The sequence below is a fragment of the Lissotriton vulgaris genome, chromosome 12 (genome assembly GCF_964263255.1).
Source record: "Lissotriton vulgaris chromosome 12, aLisVul1.2, whole genome shotgun sequence".
NCBI lineage: Eukaryota > Metazoa > Chordata > Amphibia > Caudata > Salamandridae > Lissotriton > Lissotriton vulgaris.
In genome coordinates this window covers 631,297,971-631,322,894 of record NC_141700.1, presented here as the reverse complement: position 1 = coordinate 631,322,894, position 24,924 = coordinate 631,297,971, and the positions used below count along the sequence as shown (strand labels likewise).

Below are 24,924 nucleotides of genomic sequence, written 5' to 3'. Positions count from 1 at the left end.
CTCCCCAGCATCGGAAAGGTCGATCAGCTTAGTCTTGACATCGCAAAAACAATTAGATGTGCGTAACGAAGCATGCCTCCATATAGTAATCGAAGTGCCCATGACCTGGGCTACTAAATCTGCTGAATCAAGGCCTGGCTTGATAAAATGACAGGACGCAATTTAGCCATCTGAGATAAGCTCCTGAAAAGGGCCATTCATATTGTCTGGGGTGGTGGTAAAATAATCTGGGCCATCTCCGTTAGGTCATGAGCTTACCTGGCTAATAGGCAGTTAGCATTAAGATATTTTACGACCCTACTGCCTGCTGAAAAAGCCTTTGTGCCTCAAGGCGCTTGGACTCCCTATCAAAGGAGACTGTTGGGAACGCTCCTGCTGATTAACGTCTGGTGCATGATGTTGGGCTGCGACACCGGTGGTGCCGAATCCAGCACCAGTGGTGAAGTGGAAAGAGGTACCGTGCACTATGTCAGCTGTTGAGGTGCCGTATGCCCGAGGGCTAAATCAAAGGAATGTGGAGTTCCCCCAAATCCATTGGAGCTGCGCCTAAGGCATAAAATTCAGAAGTAGGAACTGGGATGCCAGTCGGCATTGTGGGCTACAAAAAGATGGAATACATGGGTTGAGTAACGTAGCTGGGTTCACCCTGGTGTTGGGAAGTTGGAAAGGGCAGGTGTCGACATCTCGGGGAATGGAAACACTGACACCGAAGGGCTCAGTGGACCAGTGGCAGAGCAGGACATTGCAGAGGTTGAGCTGTTCAATTCAAGTCAGCCAACTCCAGCTCCAAAAACGAAGATCCTGTGAGAGACTGAGTGCAATAAAGAAACTTACGCCTAGAATGTTTCAGTTGTTTCTAGTGTTTCTTTCCTGTCTTACCCACCGACGAAAAGAATGGGGATTTTGAGTGATGTCTTGGCCGTTTGCGGTGTCAACAACCCTTCCTGGCCCTAGCCATTAAGAGCTTAGCTTCCTATTCTTTTTTCTGCCCCTAAGGTGCTTGGGGTGCCTGTTGAGGCAGGAAAAACATGTCTGGGAGTCATGAACCAACCCCAGATACCTTCTGGGGGCTCCTTGTGTGCCGTGGCTTAGCACATCTTGGTGTACAGGATTGTCCATTTTGATAATATACTCTTGTGGACTGCATTGCCTTTCATCTTTTCAACATATCCCATAAAGTGTTGATCATCCAGTCTAAACTCATATTTTCTGCCCATGCAGAAGCTGACAGCTCTCTTAGGTTCAAGACGGTGGAGCTTCTCCTCCTTTTTAATTGGGTGTAGAGGACAATAGATCATTGAAAGAGTAATGGATTGACCCTATTGGAAAAGAGGTAACCACCTAAGGCAGGAAGGCAGTCCTGTATCTTAACACCAACATGTCTGGGAAGGAGGTGAAAGGTGGTTTGACGCTCACTGCATGTAATTTGCTTACACTCCTTGCTGACATGATATCAATTAAACATATTGTTTTAAATGTTACTAACCACAATGGACAACTGTGTAACGGTTCAAATGGGAAACACATTAGAAAAGTAATAACTAGATTGAGATCTTATTGAGGTATGATAAAGGAAGTAGGTGGATATTTATTAGCAAGACCTTTTAAGAATCTTGTATCAGTGGGTGACCTAAAGATGGATGGCTGACTGGTAAAACATAAAAAAGCAGAAGAGGCTGGTAAATAACTTTTAACTGTACCCACTGTGCATCTCTGCGAGGTCAGCGTGAGGGCTTACTGTTGAATGTCAGCTAGGTGATCTTGAAGAGGATCTACGGAGTTGTCTGTATACCATTTAACAAACTTGTCTCATCTGCCAGAAAAACTGTCTTGGTGGGGTGTCTATAGGCACATGAAATAATGTCCACCACTTCCAGGGACAAGTTAAATGCACTCAGGTTGCCCCACTCAATCTCCAGGCATGAATGTGGTGACTCTGAAGCTTGGGGTGTAGAATCTGCCCCTGCAGTGTGTATATCATAACATCAACATATCAAGCAAGAGGAAGGGTGACTGTATAAAGGAACTACCGATACAATTCAATATAAAAAACTCAAGTTCATTTAATAAATGTTCATAGTAAAAACAGAATACATCACTGTCAATATTACATAAAATTCAATAAAAGACACAAAAAGTAACAGGTTACACAACAATAACATAAACTAATCATATATTAAAAAGGACCAAAAAAGTGGCAATCAAAGTGTTCCGACGCGCGTTTCGGCGTTTCAAAGACGCCTTCTTCAGGAGCCACAAATTCTGTTTAGTGAAAACGTGAGATGGATCCATGCAGCACGTAACTTCTAGATTCAGGAAAATGACATTCTCTATTACGCGTATAACTTCGGGAATTTGTAAAGACTTATATTATTCAATGTAGGCAGATACACCGAATTGTGTTCTTTTCTTGAAAGGCCCAATGAAACGTAAAAACAAATAAGGATATTCCTCGTCGATTTAGGCCAATATCGTTATAAGAATATGAATTGCTCTATTTTCAGATATTCTGTTAAACGTAGGCAGATACGTCGTTTCGGCCAAAATCGTTATGGGAACATAAAACGCTCTATTTTCAGATATTCTGTTAAACGTAGGCAAGTACACCAAATTATGTTCTTTGTTGTGATAAGGATACAATTTTTCCGTGCCGATTCCACTGGTATATGTGAATCGCACTCGACAGATGTCGATAGGCCGATATAGAAAGCTGTCTACAACTGAGAGACGCTGTAGAGAGATGGCCGATACTTTCACCTTCGCATGCAACTCAAGATTGGCGAAATTCGATAAGGTTCTAACGAAGTCTGCTTAAGCGGACCAGGCGCTGCAAATGATAGCCGCTGGCGTCCTGCGACCGTTGAAGATCGTATAATCTGCCCCTGCACCAGCAATAGGAGGACTACCCTGTGAGGGAGACGGAGCAGAGGGAACAGGGATAGGTGACTGAGGTCTGCATACCACACTCTTCATGATCAGTCCAAGGCAACTAGGATTACCAAGGGCCTGGTGATGACTAATCTTCATCAAAATATTTGGGATCTAAGGTATGGGAGGAAATGCATAGTTAAGCGGAAAGTTCCACCTCAAGCTAAACATGTCCCCCAATGCTCTCTGTATCAGATACTGGAGGGCACAAAATTTGAAGCAGTGAGTACTCTCGTGAGAGGCAAAGAGGTCTACCTTAGGGGCCCCCAACAGTTGGAAAATATCATGGAGCTTGATCTGCAAGATGAAGCCGACTGAGAATGTCCGCTCGCACACTGGGCACTCCGGCCAAGTGGTTCAATACTAAACAGTTCTAATGGTCTTGATCTCAGGACCAGAGCTGCAGAGCTTCTGGGCAGAGGAGCTACGCCCCTCCTCCTCCTTGTTTGTTGATTAACCACATCGCAGTTGTGTTGTCCATCAAGATCAGGACTGGACTGGCTACCGGGCGTTTTGGCATGCTGCCGAGCTGGGTGCTGATGTCACTGCGGTGGGGGCTAATTTTGTTGATGGAGACCTGCGTGTGCTTTGAAATAAACAAAACAAAACGAATTCCGTTCAGCACACGCAGGTCTACATCAACTAAATCAGCCCACAGCTCAGTCGCGTGCCAAAACGCCCGGTAGCCAGTCCGGCCCTGATCAAGATCTGAATGGACTGACCACAAAGGGAAGGGAGTAAGGCCTTGAGTGCCAGACGTATCCCCTGTAACTCCAACAGACTGATGTGCAATATCGGTTCTTTTGGAGACCATAGGCCGCTGATTTCCAATCGCTCCAGTTGAGCTCCCCACACTAAAATAGAGACATCTGGGACTACTGTAGCCACAGGATGAAGTGGGTGAAATTGCTTCCCTTGAGTAATGTTAGTGCTCACTCTCCACCGCTGCAGATCTGCTGCAGTATCCCTGAAGATTTCGATACAGGTCAGGTTGTGTTGGATCCCTAACCATTGATGTATGACCTATAGATGAACTTTTAAATATACCAAAAGACTTTGAATGAATGAATGGATTTGAGTTTTATAAAGCGCATAGCTACTCCTATAAGGAGTGTACCAGCCTTAAGAGGTCAGAAGCAACTGAGGAATAGCAGACAAAGTTAAGAGACTATCTAAATAGGCCAAGTCTTCAGATATTTCCGAAACTGAGGTACTGCTGGAGATTGCCTCAGTTGCAGCAGAAGGAAGTTCCAGAGTTACATACAAAAAAGTTAAAAGTTCTTCCACCAGAGCAAGTTTTCTGGACTCTGAGAACCTGCACTAGCAGTGCCTCTGAAGACCTGAGGCACCTACAGGGAGAATAAGAAGTAAGAAGAGGATGCACATAGGCTGCCCCAATCTTCCTATGAATCCTATGACAGAAACAAAGGGCTTCGAAAGAAATGTGATTCTCCACAGGGAGCCAGTGCATTTTATGAAGTATCATATACCCATAGATGGAGGCTTAAGGAGGTTGAGCTAAAAGGCGAGTCAACACATTTTGAACACACTGAAGTCTCTTAATCCTAGCCTGAGAAGTTCCCAGATATAAGATGTTGCAGTTGTCCAACCTGAAACCACTAAAGCTTGGATTACTGTCTTCTGGGCCGAGACAGGCAAAAGATGAATACAACTTTTGAGAGATTTAATAATGCCATACATAACACTTGCCAGCTTAACTGCCTTTCCACACTGGGAAGGTTGTGTTGGAACCACTGCCTGAGGAGGCACCACTGGAGGGCTCTCATGTGCCAAGTGCTTGAGTGACCAACAGAATGCAGGAGGCTAGCGAACCAAGCAGAACTGGAATGATCACTCTAACCTGAAACATCAGATTCATATCCTGAATATCTTGAACCCTCTGAGAAGGGAAGACTTGATGTGATGTCCAGTATTGCCCCTAAAAACAGGATACCCTGGCAACAGATAAGATCTGGGCTTGTTGATCGAAAAGCCTCAGTCGAACAACAACTTGGTGTGTCACCTGCAAGTAGAAAGGAACTACTTGTCGAATGGACTTTAATAAGCCAGTTGTCCAGATAAGGGAATACCGGGATTCCTTGCCATCTGAGATGGGCTGCAACCACTGCCATCACCTTTGTGAAGACTCAAGGAGCGTGAGTGAGACCAAATGGAAGGACCACATACTGGCTCGGATCCGACCAGGAAGTGGAGATACTTCCTGTGTGACTGAAGGCTAGCAGGGGCCGGACAAACAGTCATGCACACTTTGCATGTTCCCCACAAGGCTGTAATAAGCAGGTTGGCTAACATGCACAGGCTCCCATGATGTGTCTTGAGCGCCAAAGCACGGCTCTCAGACCAATCACAATTCTGCATTGCAGTGTTGATTGGCTCAGGGGAGCTTGTGTGCTTCCGGTACCGAAGCTGAGAAGAAGGCGGCCGTGAAAAGGGACCAAAGCTGAGGAGAGACGGCAGCCGTGAAAAGGTACTCCCCCTCCCCCCCCATCTCACCCCCGTTGCCTGCCATACGCCACTGCAGGCTAGGGAGGTGGAAGTAGGCATCCTGCAGGTTGACACACACCATACAGTCTTCCGCTTCCTGCGCAAGCAGAGGCTGAGCCAGGGTCAACAGTTTGAACTTTCCTTTTTGAGAAATTAGTTGAAACCCCGAGTTCTATGATCAGATGTAGCCCCCAGTCTTTCTGAGGATCTGGGAATACCGGGAGGAGCATCCCTGACCCTGTTCCGGCTTAGGAACCAACTCCACAGCGCACTTTAGGAGTAAGGATTGGACATCCTTTTGAAGGACACACAGATGATCTTGCAGGAGCACATCTGGTAGGGGAGAAGTGGGAGGAGTTCTTTGTTAAAAGGATAGATCATACCCTCTTTCCCCAATTTGCAAGTCCCAAAGTTCTAAAGTGATGGTCCTCAATGCTTGGAGAAGAACAATTGTCACTTACCTGTAAACAGGTGGTTCTCCAGTATTGGTGTCTTTCATAGATTCACATTCTTTAATATTCCCCGTCGTCGAAGTGGGAGTCCCACGGTACATAAAATAGCAATAATGCTAATATATATATATATATATATATATATATATATATATATATATATATATATGTAAATATATGTGAAAAAACATAATACATAATAAAAGAAGAGGTAAATACAAATGAAAAAATCTCCAGAACAATTCCTACATAGGAATGCATGGTAAAGAGAAAAACCACTTGTAACACATTACTGTCATTATGTTAGTCCAAACTACAGCCAATCAGGCGCAAGCACCCTCTAGAACCTTCTCCTCAGAAGCCCAAGTCCTCAGATTTCCGTAGCACCAAAGAGACCTAGAGTGCATGAGGAGAAGAGAGCCTCTGAGGGGAGGAAAGAGTGGGTCGCATGTGAATCTATGAAAGACACCAATACTGGAGAACCACCTGTTTACAGGTAAGTAACAATTGTTCTTCTCCAGTATTAGGGGTGTCTTTCATAGATTCACATGCTTGAATAGAATAGAGAGCAGTAACCTCCGTAGAGCTGAGATTGCTAGGCACATATGGAAAAAGCCAAAGACAGTAATAATACAGTCATGTAACAATAATAGCAATCACAGGAGAACACAAGGAGAAGGGAACAGAGGCTCACCTTATTTGAAAAGATGACGAAGCACTGCCTGCCCCATTGCGGTATCCGCTTCATTGATGGCATCCAAGCAGTAATGCTTGGTGAAGGTGTGCCTGCTGGACCATGTCGCTGCACGGCAAATCTGATGAAGTGGCACACCAGCAAACAAGATGGTGGATGAAGACATCGCCCTCGTAGAATGAGCCTTCACTGAAGACTGCAATGGTTTGCCTGCTTGTTGATGACAGAAGGTAATGGCTGAAGAAAGCCAACGGGCAATTGTTGGTTTGGTAACTGGATGCCCCTTACGTAGTCGCCCATGAGCAATGAACTGTTGGTCGGACTTGCGGAAGGAGGCAGATTTGGCAATGTAAAATTTAAGGCATCGTTTGATGTCCAAAGAATGCAAGCGCTGCTCCGCCGGAGACTTTAGGTCCGGAAAGAAAGTCTTTAGGAACACAGGCTCATTCAGATGAAAATCCGTAGGCACTTTAGGTAAGAAAGATGGGTTGGTGCGAAGCACCACGCCGTCAGGTTTGAATTGTAGATTAGGTGGCTTGATAGTGAAAGCGTGAAGGTCGCTCACGCGACGAGATGAAGTCAAAGCTAAAAGCAACGCAACCTTCCAGGTGAGGAACTTGATATCAGCCCTATGGATAGGTCCAAATGGTGCCTATCCTAAGTTGAGATAGTACAACATTGAGGTGCCATGGTGGAGGAGGGCGCCGAACAGGTGGGAACTTATGGAAGAGCCCAATGAAGAACTGGCGTATGATTCTGGATGAACAGAGGGAGGAAGAGCCATTGTGTCGGAAGCGAGAGATTGCAGCTAGGAAAACTCCCAAGGTAGCATATGAAAGTCCAGACTGAGCAAGACTTAGGAAGAACGGAAGAAGTTGCTCCGGAGTAGAATGGATTGGATGGGCATTTGCTGCTACGCACCAATGACAGAATGTTTTCCACTTGAGTTTATAAGTTTTGATGGTAGACGGAGCCCTAGCATGAGCGAGGATGTCACTGCATTCTTGAGATATGTTTAAGTCTGCGAATTCAAGGTGCTCAGGTTCCATGCTGATAACTGTAGAGTGGAGGGATCCGGATGGCACACTTGGCCTCTGTCCATCATTAGGAGGTCTGGACGAGGACGCAGAGGGATGGGCTAGCACTGGGACAGCAGAAGCAGTTCCGAAACCATGCCTGTCTGGGCCAACGAGGTGCGATCAGTAGGATGTGACAGGGCTGCCTCCGCATCTTCCACAGCACCCGCGGTACTAACGGAATCGGCGGATAGATCGCACCAATCGATCAAATGGGCATTCCCGCTCGAACCGGGGTGGGGATGCCAGCTTGCATAGGATGGGCATTTTTGATTCTCCGGCGTTGCAAAGAGGTCTAGAGTTGGGCGACCCCATCGGTGGAACACAAGATCCAGAGTGGGCTTGTGCAGTTCCCATTCGTGTGTCGATGATGTGGACCTGCTTAGAGAGTCCGCCAGGATATTGGACACGCCCGGCAGATGGACAGCCGTCAAGGTGATCTGATGACGGAGCGGAGAGCCCAATCCCAGATTGACTAGGCCAAGCGAGACAGGTGTGGAGACTTGGTCCCTCCCTGTTTGTTCACGTAGTGCATGCTGGTGGTATTGTCCGTTTGGATAAGCACTGACTCTCCGTGAACTACAGGTAGGAATGATTTGAGCGCTAGGAAGATCGCCATCAACTCTAGCCTGTTGATATGCCACTTGCGTTTGGGCGGAGTCCACTTGCCTTTGATGGATAGGCCTTGGAGATGAGCGCTCCAGCCCTCCAGAGAGGCGTCTGTCGTGAGCGTGAGATCTGGTGAGTGAACGAGGAATGACGTCCCCATCTCCAGGTTGGTTGGCTGTGCCCACCAATGTAAACTCTTTCTCATGCGGGCTGTGACTGCAACTAGGTCGTTGAAGGACCCGGAGACCTGACGCCACTGTCCGTCCAGTTCCTCCTGAATGGGACGGGTTTGCAACCTGCAATTTGGGATCAGTGCGAAACAAGATAATGCCATCCCCAAAAATTATTTTAACGTCCGAACAGAAACGGACTGTTTTCTTCGGATGAGGGAGACCAGACGAAGGATCTTCTGTTGCCGCTCATGCGAGACGAACGATTTTGATAGTCTTGTGTCTAGGATAGCTCCCAAGAAATTTCTGGTTTGCAGCGGCACAAACTGTGACTTTTCGACGTTGATGGCCAACCCCAGGGATTGAAATACCTGCTGACAAAGACGAGTGTCCTGACATAGTTGATGGCGGGATTGAGATTTGAGGAGGCAATCGTCCAAGTATGGGAAGATTTGAACACCTTGGAGACGCAGGTCAGCCACCACAGGAGCCAGTACCTTCATGAACACACGAGGAGCTGATCGAAATCCGAAGGGCAAGACCTTGAACTGATAATGCGTTTGTCCCACCTTGAAACGCAGGTACTGGTGATGCTGTTGGAGAATCGGGACATGAAAGTACGCGTCTTGAAGGTCTATGGTGGTCATGAAATCCCCGCTGGATAGAAGACGCAAGATCTCTAGTAATGTCAGCATGCGGAAAGATTGGCTCTTGAGGAATTGGTTGAGAGCCCTCAAATCCAGAATGGGCCGCCAGTCTCCGGTCTTCTTGAGTATGAGGAAGAATTGAGAGTAAAACCCCTCTCCTCTTTGATGCACAGGGACCACTTCGACTGCAACTTTTTGAACAAGAAGACGGACTTGATGGTAAAGCTCCTTGAGGTGTGGAGGAGGCGGGACAGATGGTGGAGTACGAGGAGGAATCTTGAGGAATTCTAAGGTATGACCCCTTCGTACAATGTCTAAAACCCAGCGGTCCGAGGTGATGGAGGACCACAGGGAATAAAACAGAGATATTTGACCTCCAACACTTCGGTGATGATAAAAGTCATTGGCGCTTAGGAGTGGATCCGCGATAGGAGGATTTACCCCTATAGGGTCTGGAGGACTGCTGACGATTGGACTGCTGCGATTGGATGCGTAATGCTGGTTGCCCTGATTGTATGAGCGGTACTGTTGTCCTCCTCGAAAAGTGGATGAAGTGCCGTGTCCACGCACACCTCGAAAGGGCTCTTTTCGGAATTGCAATGTGCCCAATGACTTAGCCGTATCGGTGTCCTTCTTAATGGACTCCAGAGCGTCATCTATGTGAGACCCGAACAGCGACTCACCATCATACGGCATGTCAAGGATCCTGGATTGGACTTCCTGCCGGAAGGAGGTGGATTTTAACCAACCCTGGCGTTGGAGGGCAGCTGCACTTGCAAGCAGACGGAAACCTGTACCAGCAATATCGACTGCACAGTCGATCATTTCTTCCGATGCTCTCTTCCCATCTTGAAGAATCTGCTGAGCGTCCGCCTTGGAGGCCTCAGGTATTAGATCCACTAACGCAGAAATGTCCGACCACATTTGTCGGTCATAGCGCCCCAAAATGGCTAAGGCATTGGCTGCTTGAACAGAAGTGGAAGCCACGGTAGAAAACGTGCGGCCAATAGCATCTGGGCGCCGACCCTCTCTATCGGGAGGCGCGGTGATTGAAGACGCTGGATTCCAGGCTCTACGTTGTGCAGCTTGAGTCACTACTGAGTCTGGCTTAGGGTGAGAGATCAAGCATGCTGGAGAACTGGTTGGGGCCTTGTATTTCTTCTCAAGGCGCGGCATCTGAGCAGGTAAAGTGTTTGGAGCCTGCATGAGTTTAAGTCCTTCCTTCCAAACAAAATCGATGATTGGAATCGTGTGGACCCGTTTGTAAGGTTTATTTTTAAAATCGTAAAGGAAACAGTCCTTCTCACGAAGTGTTCTAGGTAATTTGAAACGCTGAGCCGCTTTGTCCATTAGAAGATGAAAACTGGCGATATCTACTGGAGGTGAATCACCAGAGTCTCCAGGCTGAGGAGATGGCGTCTGCGTTCGGTAGTCGTCCCACTCCGCCATACCGGGTTCGCCTGCATCCTCATCCGCATCCTGCGGATACACGGTCGTTTGAATTCTGATGGACGTCTGAACTTGAGACGAAGTTGTGGGCGGTAAAATTGGTGGAAGAGACGGAGGAGGTAGTGCAACGGCAGCAGGAGATTGCACAGGAGTACCTTGCGGCGTTGCTGGGAAACGACGGCTGTAGTCATCCAGCATATGCTGGAGATTGGAAATCAAAGACAATGGTAATGTAGCAATAGGGACTTGGACAAACTGTTCTTCAGGTTGAGACTCCTGGTCTCCGCCATCGTCGTCAGGGTCAGACTCCTGACATTTGATGATCAAATCAGAGGGACTATGGGCTGCCCCAAACGTGTCATCTTCATTCTCAGAATCAGTGTCATGCTCAGAGGTAGAGGCAAACATTGGAGAAGGTGGTTGCAGCTCTGGAGCAGATAACTGGTGGCACGGAGCCTTACTGCGACGTTGGGAAAGATCAGCAGCTCCAGAGGATCTTGAAGACTTCAAAGGCACTAAAGGCAACGAGGCAAAGGAAGCCGGTGCCACCGTCGACGGTGCGGTCAACGCTATCGTCAACTGTGTTTATTTGGCAGTCAATTTTGAAGAATCCATCGTCGACAGTGTGGCCGTCGACGGAGGCGCCGTCAGAGTTACCGTCGACGGGCGAATCGTAGACGTTGTCGTCGACGGTACAGCCGTCGACGGTGCAGCCGTCGACGGAGTCGTCGACGCAGACAGAATCTACGTAGACGGAGCCCTCATCGACGGGGCTTTGGTCGACGGAGTCTTCATCGACGGGGCCTTGGTCGACGGAATCTTAGTTGATGTCGAAGATTTCTGAACGGCTTTCGTCGACGAGGAATGTTTCTTCGTCGAGGAGGTGATGGGAATCGTCGACGATACAGGCTGAGAAGGCAAAGAAACTCTCGTCGACGTGAAGGCTGCCGACGAGACCGTCGCCGACGAAGCAGAAGCTGATGTCGTCATCGTCGTCGACGATGAAGACACTGCGGCTCTCGTCGTCGGAATGCTTGTTGACGGTCCCGTCGACGACGGAACCCTAAGAGGCGTGGAAACACTCCTAGAGGCAGCAGAAGACGCCTGAGAGCCAGGTCTCGTGGGCGCAGTGGTAGTAGGAGTGGTAAGAGACACCACAGAGGCCAGAGGCAAGGCCTGTTTCTTCCTTTTGAGGAAAGGAGAAGGAACATCCTGAACACTACTACGCTTAGAGGCTGCTGAAGAAGGACCAGAGTGAAAACTTTCTGCATCTGACAGAACAGAGTCCTTGTCTTTAAGATGCTGGATCCAAAGGAGAAGCCGGCATTCTCTGTCCTTCAGACTTTTTGTAGAAAAAGTTCTACAGAACTTGCAGCTGCCAACTTCATGGTCAGGGTATAAACAATAAATACACTTCTGGTGGGGATCTTTATCAAAAAGACGCAGCATCCCACAAGAGAGCAAGGTCTGAATAAAGACTTCTTACTTGACATGTTGAGAAGACTGGAAGTAGAAGATTTGAAGCAAAGAACTGAGCAGAGCTCAGGGAGACTCCCTTCACACGACGTGCGGTAGAAAATCTGAGGACTTGGGCTTCTGAGGAGAAGGTTCTAGAGGGTGCTTGCGCCTGATTGGCTGTAGTTTGGACTAACATAATGACACTAATGTGTTACAAGTGGTTTTTCTCTTTACCATGCATTCCTATGTAGGAATTGTTCTGGAGGTTTTTTCATTTGTATTTACCTCTTCTTTTATTATGTATTATGTTTTTTCACATATATTTACATATATATATTTAGCATTATTGCTATTTTATGTACCGTGGGACTCCCACTGCGACGACGGGGAATATTCAAGCATGTGAATCTATGAAAGACACCCCTAATACTGGAGAAAAGAGAATATCTGTCCTCCAACAAGTTGAGTGTGTTCGGGTAAATTGGAACTAATGCTGCTTCCTTGGGGTAGATGGGGAAGAGGAGGAGGGAGGAAGAGGTAGGACTTGCTGTCTTCCTTTTCCTCATCCTCTATATTGTTTGTAGAGGTGTTTGCTCATTGTTGTTTCTGTTGATTGATAAACTGCTGACAGTCTCAAAAGGAGAAGCCTCTGCTGAAGCCTCAAAACTTTAAAAGTTGTCTGTAGTCCCTGGTTTGGGTCTGAAGACCAATGGACTTGGCTGCGGTTGCCTTCCTGTCTTTGAATATCTCTATTGCAGAGTGTGCTTCAGCATCAAATGGAAGGTCCATAGGTGTGGCCTGTACGTCCTGTGAAATGCCTGACTTTTGCAACCGAGAATGGTGTCACATGGAGACGGATGTTCCCATGCGTCTTGCCACTGAATCAGAATTATTCAAGCCAGATTGAATAATCGTTTCCCAGTATACTCACCATCCTCAATCAACTCTGTAAAATGGATCTGAAGTTCATCTGATAGAGTGGGAATGACTGCTTGTGCTAAGTCCAGTAAGGCATTACCGTATCTGCCAAGCGTATTGATGGATTTCAGAGGCCTTCTCCCTGATGAAACCATCTACTTCACAAACTGCTTAATTTACTTTGATTCAAGGCATTTAAGGTAGTGGGAAAAGATCAGGTGGTCACCTTTGATAAACAAGAAGCATGATCAGTAGGCTCTCAGGAAATGGATGTACTGAAAGAAAATCAATATCCCTTAGAGCTAGTGTATAGTGCCTAGTGACTGTTCCTGAGACAGCAATATGACATTGGTCCATATGACCAGTATGGGTTCTGTCAGGGATTCATTAAACAGGAGTAAGGGTGCCGCTGTGTAGGAGATGAATTGTAAGACCTCACTGAGGATGCTTGATTTTACTTCTGTTGATGGCAGCAGCAGACCCAATATGGCTGCTGCCTTTCTTATTACCATATGGTATAAGGTCACTTTTGGTGGTGAAATATCTGTAGGGGATAAAAACTCTCATTCTGGGGTGGTATCAAGTCGGCTGGAATCCATTAAGCCTGCAAAATCTGGGTCAGATATGATTGGCTCATGTCTGTAAACTTCAGCGCTAGGATCATCTTGGTAATCTGTTTCCCCAAATAAATATCTAGCCTCCTCAATGGGTCTTTGTGCTTACATTCAGGAGATATGAGCCATAACATGCAGATTTTCCTTTCGAAGTGGATATGGCGCAATCGGAGTCAGAGATATCAGTTGCAGCTGTGAAGATGTCGACTGTGATCCTGATGACGTCGTCAGCGGCACCTGGGAGATGTTGGGGTCCGGCACCGAAAGTAAAGAGCATAGAACGACCACCAGTGGAGATGGTTGTGTTCAGGAACAGAGTGAAGTGAGTCGATTGTCTGCAATCCTTTTAGCGAATAGGCCATCAGGCCCATGGAGCCAGCTGGTGCACCTGACGGGATCATGGCTCTGCTAAACATGCTGAACACTGCATTAAAAAACAAGGACAGATTCCAGGTGTTGAAAACTTTGGGTACAATAAACCTGGCTGGTGTTTTGGAGTCGGAGCTGCAGGCTGTATAGTGTCTGTAGCCGACTGTGGGTCAGACGGTGCTACAAGTGCCAGATTCTTACTTTGATCTTCTGCTGGTTCTTGATCCAATACTGGTTGAGGAGAAGTCATATATCTTGGCGACTTACTTCTTTAGCATTAACGCAATTTGTGTTTCTTCATCTTGTGCTTCTTTCTTGAGGATTTTGAAGAAACTTAGGACTCTGAGGACTTTTACCTTGTTGCGATTTACAGCATCCAAGTCGTTCATCTGCGCTCTGGCAATAAACATCTTGCCTTCTCTTTCCTTGAGCACTTTGACAGGGAAAATTTTAGGACAGGACTCACATCTGCGGCAGTCATGATCTGCACCTAGGCACCACAGACAAATGTTGTGTGGGTCAATGGTGGACATTTAGCCCTCACAGTCTCGACATGGCTTGAACCTTAACTGTTTGTGTGGCAACATTTTGAATGAAAACACCATCTAAGATATTTTAAATTGAAGAAAGAGTCAAACAAGGTTAACAATTCCTGAGGTGAATTGAGAGTTCCTGAATGAGTTGATGTTACAGAAAAAAGGGAAATGACGTCATCACGCGGAAGGTGGTGCTTTATGGCTCCAGTGACTTCAAGAGGTGCTTGCTGCGTGCGGAGCTGAAGTACAGGTTACAGACCTTACTGGTGAGGGCTAGCTATTAAACAGTTTCAGGATCCAGACTGATGCCTGGGATATTCAAAAAGAGAGAAATCTGCAGGTAGAAGTATCCATCAGAAATTGTCGTTTGAGCACTTGCTTGAAGAAGTTAATATGGAGAAGACCCCATTAACAAATTATATACTTTACAGACACCTTAGGAAAACAGCATTCTTTGTTTGGAAGGTCATGCACAGATTACACAACATAGTGCTTCGTAACCCAAAAAAAGAAAGGGTCCAAGGATGAGAGAATGAGTGAACATTAGAGCTGGGAACAGATGAAGACAAAGCAACAAAAAAAAGGACGTAAGCAACACATTTTCAAAGTCAGGACAACAAGGATTGGTCACGCTATTTTCACACACAAAAGGGTGGAGACTCAGTCTGCCAGAATGGGTCTGATGAGACACACCATGAACAGTACACACATGCATTAAGCAGAAACCAGGCATCTGGTCAATTGAGGGTCTAGAAAACCCTCACAGCCTGCTGAAGATGGATTGTAGAATGAACCATGAGAAAGGAACCTATGAACATTTAGAATAGCTGAAACAGAAGTGATCACATAAAGTTAGAAACTAGCTCTGCAGAGAACACTTGTTGAATTAAATGTAATAGTGCTCCAGCTTGTTGTGAGACAAAGAGGGGATAAAACATAGTAGCCATGTTTCTTAGGGAAATAGATGAAAATTGATACACTGTCCCAATAGAGCAACTATCTATGACAGGATAAAAGAGTATAAAAAGTTTTAGTTGAGGCCAAAAAAACAAGCATGAACAAGCATTTACAATGTAATAGGTCTCGCAGCATTAAAGTTTGAGTTACTGGCATTGTAAATGACAATGCTTTGCATAAATTTTTTTTTTGCTATTGGTATATAAACATTGTTTGTGAATGGTTAGCTGTTGCTTATGCTAAGCAAAGTTGGCAGTAATATAGAGTGCTAGTCTTGCTTGTTATAAGCATGCTGATTTAAAGCGCTCTGATACCGGTTTAGTGGTGGGGAATGGGTATTAGACATTGATGTTGTAATTTTGATTAGGATATTAAAGTGTGCTCATACGCCAAAGTTTGGAGAAATTGTGAGCTGTGCCAGCTTCCAGTAAAGCTGACTTTTGCACATAAAACACAATCAATCAGCAGTGTTCCTTCTCCCAAAGGACTGTGTTGTGCCTGCTCCCTCTAGCCGTGATCTGCATGTATATGGGATATGCTGTTAATTGGCACGTATAGGAAGGTATGTTGTGAAAAAGGCCATTTCATTTAAAAGGAATATGGACAGACTTGCAGAGGATTGTTCACCGTTTTTTAAAATTATATTAAAGATTACACAGATCAAACCACATGAAGGGAGATGGCCACGACTCCGTGAGAAATCCCAGAACCGTTTGGAAAAGTAGCCTGGACTTCAAAATCGCCACAAGGCCTTTCAAACAGTATACGTGTGCTATACATGCAGATAACATACAGGCAAGCTGGCAGGCTGTCCAGTGATTCATAAACACATCTGTATGGACTTAGTTACATTGTTCATGTTCACTCCTTCCATACCCCAAAACCCTCGGACCCACACCCATCCCCTCGCGTCAGCCCCCACCAACCACGCCTGCGCCATTAACACAGAGAGCATATGTTCCCAGAAGAGAGCAGTGGGTCACCTGGTTGGTGCCCCTGAGCTCACGCCGCTCCACTGCGGCTCTAATGGCTGATGTAACCGGGGCCGACAGCTTGACACAGGCGAGGACTCCGCGCCGTGCCCCCAGCAGAGGTGACCGACACGCCGCCCCCGGAGAGGGCAGCCTCGCCGACAGGCCTTTTCAGATGCAGGAAAAAATGATAGCCAAGCCAAGAGAGAAGACTCAACAAACGAGATTACGGTACATCCAGACCTAAAAACGGCATGGTCAGAACAAGACAAGTGGGCCAGACATAACCTGACTCAAAACAAGAGACACCCCAAAGGAAAGAACGAGCTGAGAGTTGGGACAGAGAGCGCAGCCATTGTCACCATCATCCAGGCACTAGGAGAACAGTGTGACACCGAGGGAGAGACTAAACACATTGCACGAAAGACACCCAGAGGAACAGCACACCCGGCCAGAGACCACAAACCCGTAGCTCCCGAAGCCCGTGCGCAAGTTACTCAACCAGTTCATGATATTCATTGGCATTCTGGGACTTGTAGTCCTGGCTTTATAATGGGATCAAATAGACTACAAGTCCCAGAATGCAAAGAAAAAACCTGGACTGTCCGAGCTACTCACGCCGGGACCTGGGAAACTTGATAGTTCTGGATGTTAATCAATCAATGAAAGGAGGCTAAAGGAAGAGCACAGCTCAATTAACTAACCAAGAGAAGAGACGCAGAGTGAAAGTGTGTATATCCGGGACCAGAGACAGATAGAACTCGAGAGAGTACGACCAGAGCTCGAGGTATCCAAAGAGACTGGATCAGAGCATTGACAGTGACACCCAGAACTGTTGTAAAGGAAGGATCAGAGAAAGGCTGAGAGAGAATAGGGCAGGGCCTAGATCAAAGACTCCCAGAAACAGACCCACATCAACGCCGCAGAGAGGACCAGAGACACTAATATAGTGCAGCCAGGGGCAGAGCAGTACAGAGAGATACTTCACTAGGGGTGGCAGGGCCAAGATCAGAGACGCACATTGACGCTGCAGAGAGGGTCAGAGACATCCATGATCCTTATGTAGGGCAGCCAGGGGGACCAGGGGTTCTTCGCATTGGCGCCCCAGGCGGGTGTGGCATGCTTGTTATTTGAATTAGGCCTCGTATCCTCTCTTCTCCAGGGGGTTTGATCCTGCCGTATCCCCCCCGGGGCGGTTTGCAAGCAGCAACACCGCGAGCTGCCGCGCACACGCTGTCACTCCTAGGAGTGCCTGTCACGCCCTGGCTGCGCTCGCCTTATCTCTGAGAATGGCTCAGGAGGGGGTGGGGGATTTACTGGGAGCTCCTAATCGTATGCATGCCGCCCCTCCCCATCTACCTTTGATTGCGCTGTTCAGGCCTTAGCGAGCTAACAATAACTGGCTAGTGACCCGTATCTTTCATTGGAGGCCCTTGCTGGTTAACTGGTTAAGATGAGAACACCTACTACGATGGGAGGTGCGAGGAGCTAATGTTTTGTCACAAATAAAACAAACCAGTACAACCTGATTACAAAAAAAAAAAAAAGAAAATGGACTCTCGCGTCTTGCAACGCCCAATACCCCTGTGAGAGCCTAAAATCGGTGGGTACTTTGGTGTGCGACTTGGGCAGGAGGAACAGGCTGGCAGCGAACACGGAAGACAGCGAAACCGAAAGTAGCCCGGGCTGAGACTGAGAGGGCGGGGGCTGCCCGCGCATGTGCGCTCCTTGTTATGGAGAAGGAGCCCCGGCGCCAAAGCGGAGTGCGGAATCTGAAGTCCCGGGTCCCAGGAGGGGGCCTGGGTGAAGACCAACGGTGAGGAGCTCCTATGCCGAGACTGACCCAATGGCTGCCGAGGGAGAGAGGGACACGGAACACGCAGAAAGTGCCCCGTGTGAACGCGCGCGCGACCTGATCCGATTCCGCAAGGTTGCTCGTGCCCATCACTTGTCTCCTGTCTCCCTTGACTCCTTGTAAGCAGAACTGATTGCAATAGAGTCTCGCAGCGACGATCGCTTCACGATCCGTTCGCAGGTGCGAGACCTAAAAATGCAAGTAAACTCCATACAACATTATGAATAAAAGGTTTCAGTCATGCTGTCTCACGTGGCACAAACTAATGAATCACCAGGTAGGCAGATTGGTAACCAAGAAAAGAGGAGAGGTTGAAAGGAGCACAGTGGGAAGAAGATAGCTCCAGTAAACATACAGAAGAACACAAGCAGCAGGTCTGACAAAAGAAAAGTGGGGAATCTTAAGAAGATTATGCATCCACCTGCGGTATTATTACCGGAGAGTAGGCATTTTTCTCCTTGCATCTTCTCACAAATTTCTCCAAGTAATAACTTCCTCGGAGGAGCCTTGGCAAAGTACCAGTCACTGCTATTGGCTTGAGGACGTATCTTCCCACCTCTTCTGTTTCTGAGATTTCCCCGGAGGCTAATGAGAGTTAGAGGTTTCAGCACAGAGAGGCTGAGCTATCAATAGGTTAGTTTCCCTTGTCTTGTATTGCTTTTGTGTATATATCAGCTCAATCATCAAATTTTGCAGCTTCATTTTGTACCTTCAGACAATATTACAAATGTTATGTGGAACCAAAATTTACATTGTTAATCTGCAAAAACAACAGTTTAAATCTGGAAATCTTTTGTGGAGACATATTTTGAGCAGGAATATTGAGCAGAAAACACCAAAGAACAACAATAGGAGCGTCTTATCTGGTAGAGACAATATCTAGCTTCAGATTCCTTACCTTTGAATCTCCCCAGGCGTCAGACTGGATCCGGAAGACTTTTTGTGAGCAGTACCCCGGTGCGCCGGTTGGCTCCATGTGTCGTTGCCACGCCAGAAGTGACGTCTGCGTCACCTATATAGGCACCACCTTAGCACCCTGTCAGTTCTTTACTTACAGCACCAGCCAGTGCTGATCTGAGAGAAGAGCTACCCCTCTGCCGGGTTTTTGACAGGATTTTTGCAATGTTCTATCGAATGTTAGCATGCAGGGTACACCTTATAAGGTCTGCAATGTCATATTAGGCATTACATAGAAAGGTTACAGGATCCAGTCTGGTGCCTGTGGAATCACTCAAAACATGAGGAATCTGCAGGAAGATACACAAATATCTCAAAAGTATAAGGTCAGAGGTTTGCACAGTGTATTGACCCGAAACAATAAACATAACATTTCAGCATTAAATGTGACTGCCAAAAAAATATATAATGAAGGATCGTACTTACAGCTGCTGAGGTTATGAGAATAGGACACTTGTCTTGACACACCGACACAGCAGAATCAACAACTTCGGCTGGGTCTTCACATACCAAACTGGCACTCAGCAAACCCTGTGGGAGGATGTGGGATAAAAGCTATGAATTATTACTCTTCAAAGAAATTTCAGAAAAGAATAAAACCTAAATTGCGTTACAACATGGGGAGGCGCGTGCTCCCTTCCTAACGCCAAGACCCAGAAGGGCTGCAAGTTGGGCTTCAAAAAGAAAGATGGACTTGCACAAAACATCAGCACCCTGTACACGGTGAAGGTAAGCTGCTTCAATGAGCCAGTTTATTGAGTCTCCCTCCATGTTTACAAAAGTTTGAAAGGTATCAAGATTTTAAGCGAAGATAGAAAAGTTAGCATTTCCTACATGCCAGTACCAGCTCTATGAATTTCACTAGAATGCTAATCTGAGAAAATATAAACTATTTTCATATTATTATAATTTTTCAATATTTTAAGTGAAATCCATTGAGTTTCTTTATTTGTATTGAGACAGTTTTTCGGTTGAATCGCTGGAATGCAGCAAGAACTCTTAAGTGGTCAGCTGATGGTATTCAGCATTGAATATGTAAGCTAATAAACCGGTTGTGCCCCTGGTACATGTAGCATGTGCCTGAACTGGCGAACAGTAATATCTGGCAAGATGTCAAGTCAAGCAAGCTTTATTCAACAATTGTCATAAAACCACAATACAAACATTAATTGTTAAGAGTCCTTCCCTGATTTTAAAAATATATCTAAAACGTTACACAGTAAATATTTCATAGTATAAAAAATGCAGATGCAGTAATTTCATAATAAATATAATACAAAAGCAGAATAAAAGAAAAACCATGTCTGGCCCGATCAACCACTAATCATTTTGCTCCTTAGAGGTCAAGACCATCCAAGAAACTTTGCTACTGATGTGTAGACAAAGGGAATCGTACTCGTGCGAATAATTCTAACTGCTAGCATACCACTCCTAGTAACAAGAAGCTTGCACATGGGTCGCAGCCATACCCTGCGCGGGACAGAGTATGCTGGACATCCAAATAATACGTGAGTAACTGACTCCAAGGTTGCAAGGCAACAAGGACAAGTGGCCGTTCCACCTTGGGACCACCTCAATGTGAATGCTCTAACAGACAAGCTTCCAGTTCTAAGCTGAAAATAGAGCTTTCTATCAAGTGGCTTTGTTATGTTGTCCCAATAGGCTTCAAGGCCAATTACAGCTTTAAATTCTTAGAAAATACCTGTAAGTGAGAGTGGAGCACTTGTCCTAAAAGTCTTAAATGCAATCATCTCCCAATATTTGTCCTTGAGGACCTTTTTAGATAGAAAACTAGCATTAAGAGGATCCTCCCAGAGTGCTTGCATTCCTAGTTCTCCTAGAAGGGCTCTTATGCCAGATAAGTATTTGATTTTATGAAAAATGTCACACTTCATAATATCCATGAGTCCTGTGGCGTATACTCTTAGTTCTGGGGTTGTCCACAGGCGCCTTCAGTATAATACCGGACGCAAATCAGCAATCAAATTAATTGGTCTCATTCCTACATCATAAAAGAGGGGACACATGGGAGTACTCTGGGGTACAATAATAAGGTTACGCAGGAACTTATTCTCAGATACAGACATTTTTGCTAGGCTCTCAAATCCCCAGATCTCCACACCATAAAGGGCTTAACTAACTACCTTCGCGTCATAGACACCGAGCGCTTGGGTAATTGGCTTGGTAAATGATTTAACATGCTCAGAACACAAAACTCCAGCCAATTGGCGGTGTTTGAGCATTGCTAGCTCTGTCTGCTGGTTCCAGTGCAAATCGTGTTGGATATTTACACCCAGGTTTACCAAATGCCCTCACTTGCTCAAGCGGTAAGTTATTCATAAAAAGTTTTCCCTTAAAGGTTTTGTGCTGGTTAAAAGTCATAAATTTAGATTTTAGCACATTTACTTCAAGGCCTCGAGTGGTACAGAATTCTTAAAAAATGGCTAGTGCTTTCTGCAATCCACTTGGGGTCTTTGATATGATTAGGGTATCATCTGCGAACATTAAAATAGGTACTTTCGCACCAGCTAAAACTGGGGCGTCAATGTTTGCTGCGATCATTAAATTGGCCACATCGTTGAAATATAGAGAAAACAAAGTGGGGGCTAGGACGCAGCCCTGTCGTACACCTCTTTCTATTGGGAACTGGCCAGTAACATTACCAGGAGAACCCCACCTTATCTGTGCATAGTTTTGTTCGTGGAGTCTCATGATCAATGTTAAAAGGGCACCAGGCATACCCAGATCTTGCAAAACTAACCACAATGTAGACCGTGGAACAAGGTCGAAGGCTGCCCTTAAATCAATAAAGGCAGCGTATAAACTACCCTTGTCCATTTGCACTACCTTCCAGTGCAGCATTGCAAAATGTAGCACTTGATCGATGGTACTGGTACAAGCTCTAAATCCCGCCTGAAGATGTGATAGAATGTTCTGCTCTTGCTCCCAATCCTGGACTTTATTTAGAATCATTCTACCTAAAAGCTTTTGGATTGAGTCTATCAGACTGATCAGGCGGTAATTACCAGGGAGTGACTCATCCCCTTTCTTGTACACTGGTACAATTTCCTTCCCGTTCCATGAATTTGGGATAGGCGCACCTTTGGCCACTGCATTTGCTAAAAAAAGTATATACCTACCCCAAGAATTTTTATTGCCCAAAAAAGTGTCAACTGGGACACAGTCTATACCCGGTGCCCTACCAGCAAACACAGATTCCAGGGCAAGATTAATGTCCCCGATACTAAATGCCTTTTACAGAAAGGGAGTGTAGGAAGGTGGATCCCTTGTGCTTATTGTCTGGCTTTTCGCATATTGGGGTTTAAAGTAAGTCACTCAATCATCCTGGGCAACCCAATTTTGAGGTTTTTCTGGCTGTCCGCCACATCCCCATTTAACTAAACCCCAGAACAACATGGCATTTTTAAGGGCACTTACTTCCTTGAGATCTTGCTACCTCTGTTCGTCCCAGGCACGTTTTGATGTATACATTTCATTTTTATAAACAATCCTTGCACAACAGACTGTTTTTAAAGCCTGCCCCAAGGCAAATCGTGCTTCCCTACATTCTTTATTATACCAGCATGGTGAATTGTTAGGCTGCGCCTTGCTTGTCTTATGCGTTCTAACGAAGAGGCTTTTTAGTTGCTGGAAAAACACTTCATGTGTCCTAGTAAAAGACTCTAAATCTAAGCCGCTACTGTAAGCGGTCCCCATCACATGAGTTGCTTGTGCTAGCTTGCTTGAAATAAGATCTACTTTCTCCTGGTTCCCTGCCATTTGCACCCACCTCAGATGCCGCATATCATTTGTGGGAACTATACTAGGGGGGGGACGACTCATTACACCCATTTACAGATTTGGTCAACATCCAGTAGGATAAGACCATACACAGGGGGTTGTGATCGCTCTCCAGGCGATCCACAACCAACATATCCTCCAGATGGTTCCACAATTCAAGGCTCACTAGGATATAATCTATTCTACTATGGCGCAAACCACTCCTGTAGGTGCTTACTCCCATCCTGTCTTGTGCCGTCCTGCCATTAGCTGCCCTAAGGCCTTTATTTAGACAGACTGAATTAATCTGGGTTGCCACCTCAGTCCATCTTTTTATTGGTGCTAGTTCTAATTTAGGGATGCCCCATTGTGTGTCTTCTTTCTCAAAGAGGTTCCAGTCGCAGTTTGGCAAAGGCTCAAATGTCACGTTAAGATCACCAGCAACAATTAAGTGTGATTGCGTGGAATATCTTTCTATAAGTTCTTCTAGGGCAGCTCCAGTCTCAGATTTCTTGCCCCCTGTGCTCCTAGCATACACAGGCAAGTTGCACTGGCAAGATGTGTTTAGAAGTGAACCCAGAAGAGGTAACAGAAACATGAAATGGGCTAGCATCATCCATGAAAGAAACATTTTGGGGCATATGTAGGAAGGTGTTTGCGAATCGCAAACGGCGGTTTGGTATGTAGGTGCCACATAGCAAAATAAGGAATCGCAAAAATTGCGATTCCTTATTTTGCTCACGCATTTAAGGAATCGCAATTTTGTGTTTCCTATTGCGATTTTGGCTTAAGGAATCGCAAAATACCACCTACTCCAAGTAGATGGTATTTTGCGATTTCCTGTCAAAATGCATTTAAAAAAAAATTTCAAAGTGCCATGTGGCGCACAAACATGCCCTTAGGGCAGGTATGTGCGCCACATGTACTTACAGGCACATTCCAGGGGTGCAACAGGTGTCCTTTGGACACCCTGGCACCCTTGGAATTGCAATTCTCAAATTGCGATTTTCTCATAGAAAATCACAATTTGAGAATGTATCCCCATTCATTTCTATGGGCCTCTTGGCCAATAGGAATGAATGGGACACTCATTCCTTAGTTGCGATTAGCAATTTGCTAATCGCAATTAAGGAATTTTAGGGATTCGCAAAAAAATTGCGAATTATTACCTACATTCCATTTTGCAATTCTCAAATAGAGATTCCTTAAAAATCGCTATTTAAGAATCGCAAAATGTAAATGCCCTACCATAGTGCCCAGATACCGCTTTCTCCCTCTTCTGTACCACTCACCAAATGCCCATATTGGTTAAGGAGCAAAAATTTAAAAACTCAAAATAAGACTCAGAATAAAACAGTAGCACCGCAAAGCAAATAAGTAAAGCAAGGCCAAAGATGACTGCTGAAATGCAGAGTGTCCAATAAGAGTTACTAAAGGTGCCTAAGCAATACTGAACCTCTAGGCGTGTTACTCACAAATTACCGAAGTCATATCAAGTAGATCGACTCTACCCCAAAAGGTAACTGTGACATTTTCAAATAAAAGAAACTGGCATGTGTCGTTCACCACTGCCCTACTGAGTTATGCTAAGGTAGGCAGGAGTGTTAGGAGTCAGGCAAACCCTGACAACCTCTCTTCTGAAGGTAGTAAACATAGAGCCCCGTCTGGTTCCCCAAATTCAATGTGCACATTCAATGGTTAGTAGTTCACACTATATGATTATACATTATTCTTCAGCAAATCATATGCATTACAATGATTGTAATATTGTAAACAGCCTAGCAATAATTATACAAATTAAGTCAAAGGATGGATAAGCGCCACCAAATTGTATCACCCATCCCTATTCCTATTAGTTTAGAAAATGCCTAAATTATAGCCAGTCGTCTAACAGCACGGTTGTATTAATTCTTCATAAAATCCCGATTTTTGTAATGCCTCCTTGCATATTTTTTATTGAGCCATCAGGTCTGAAGTAA

At 45.7% G+C, this 24,924-nt stretch overlaps 1 protein-coding gene across 1 annotated transcript in view; it reads right to left on the bottom strand.

Annotated features, from left to right (window-relative positions):
- FANCA (FA complementation group A) overlaps positions 1 to 24,924 on the bottom strand; it is an 850,506-nt gene that overhangs the window by 155,921 nt on the left and 669,661 nt on the right. Inside the window, exon 35 of the mRNA XM_086945786.1 lies at positions 19,592 to 19,696. Within this exon, the coding sequence (XP_086801912.1) occupies positions 19,592 to 19,696 (105 nt within the window). The remainder of the gene's footprint in view (positions 1 to 19,591; positions 19,697 to 24,924) is intronic.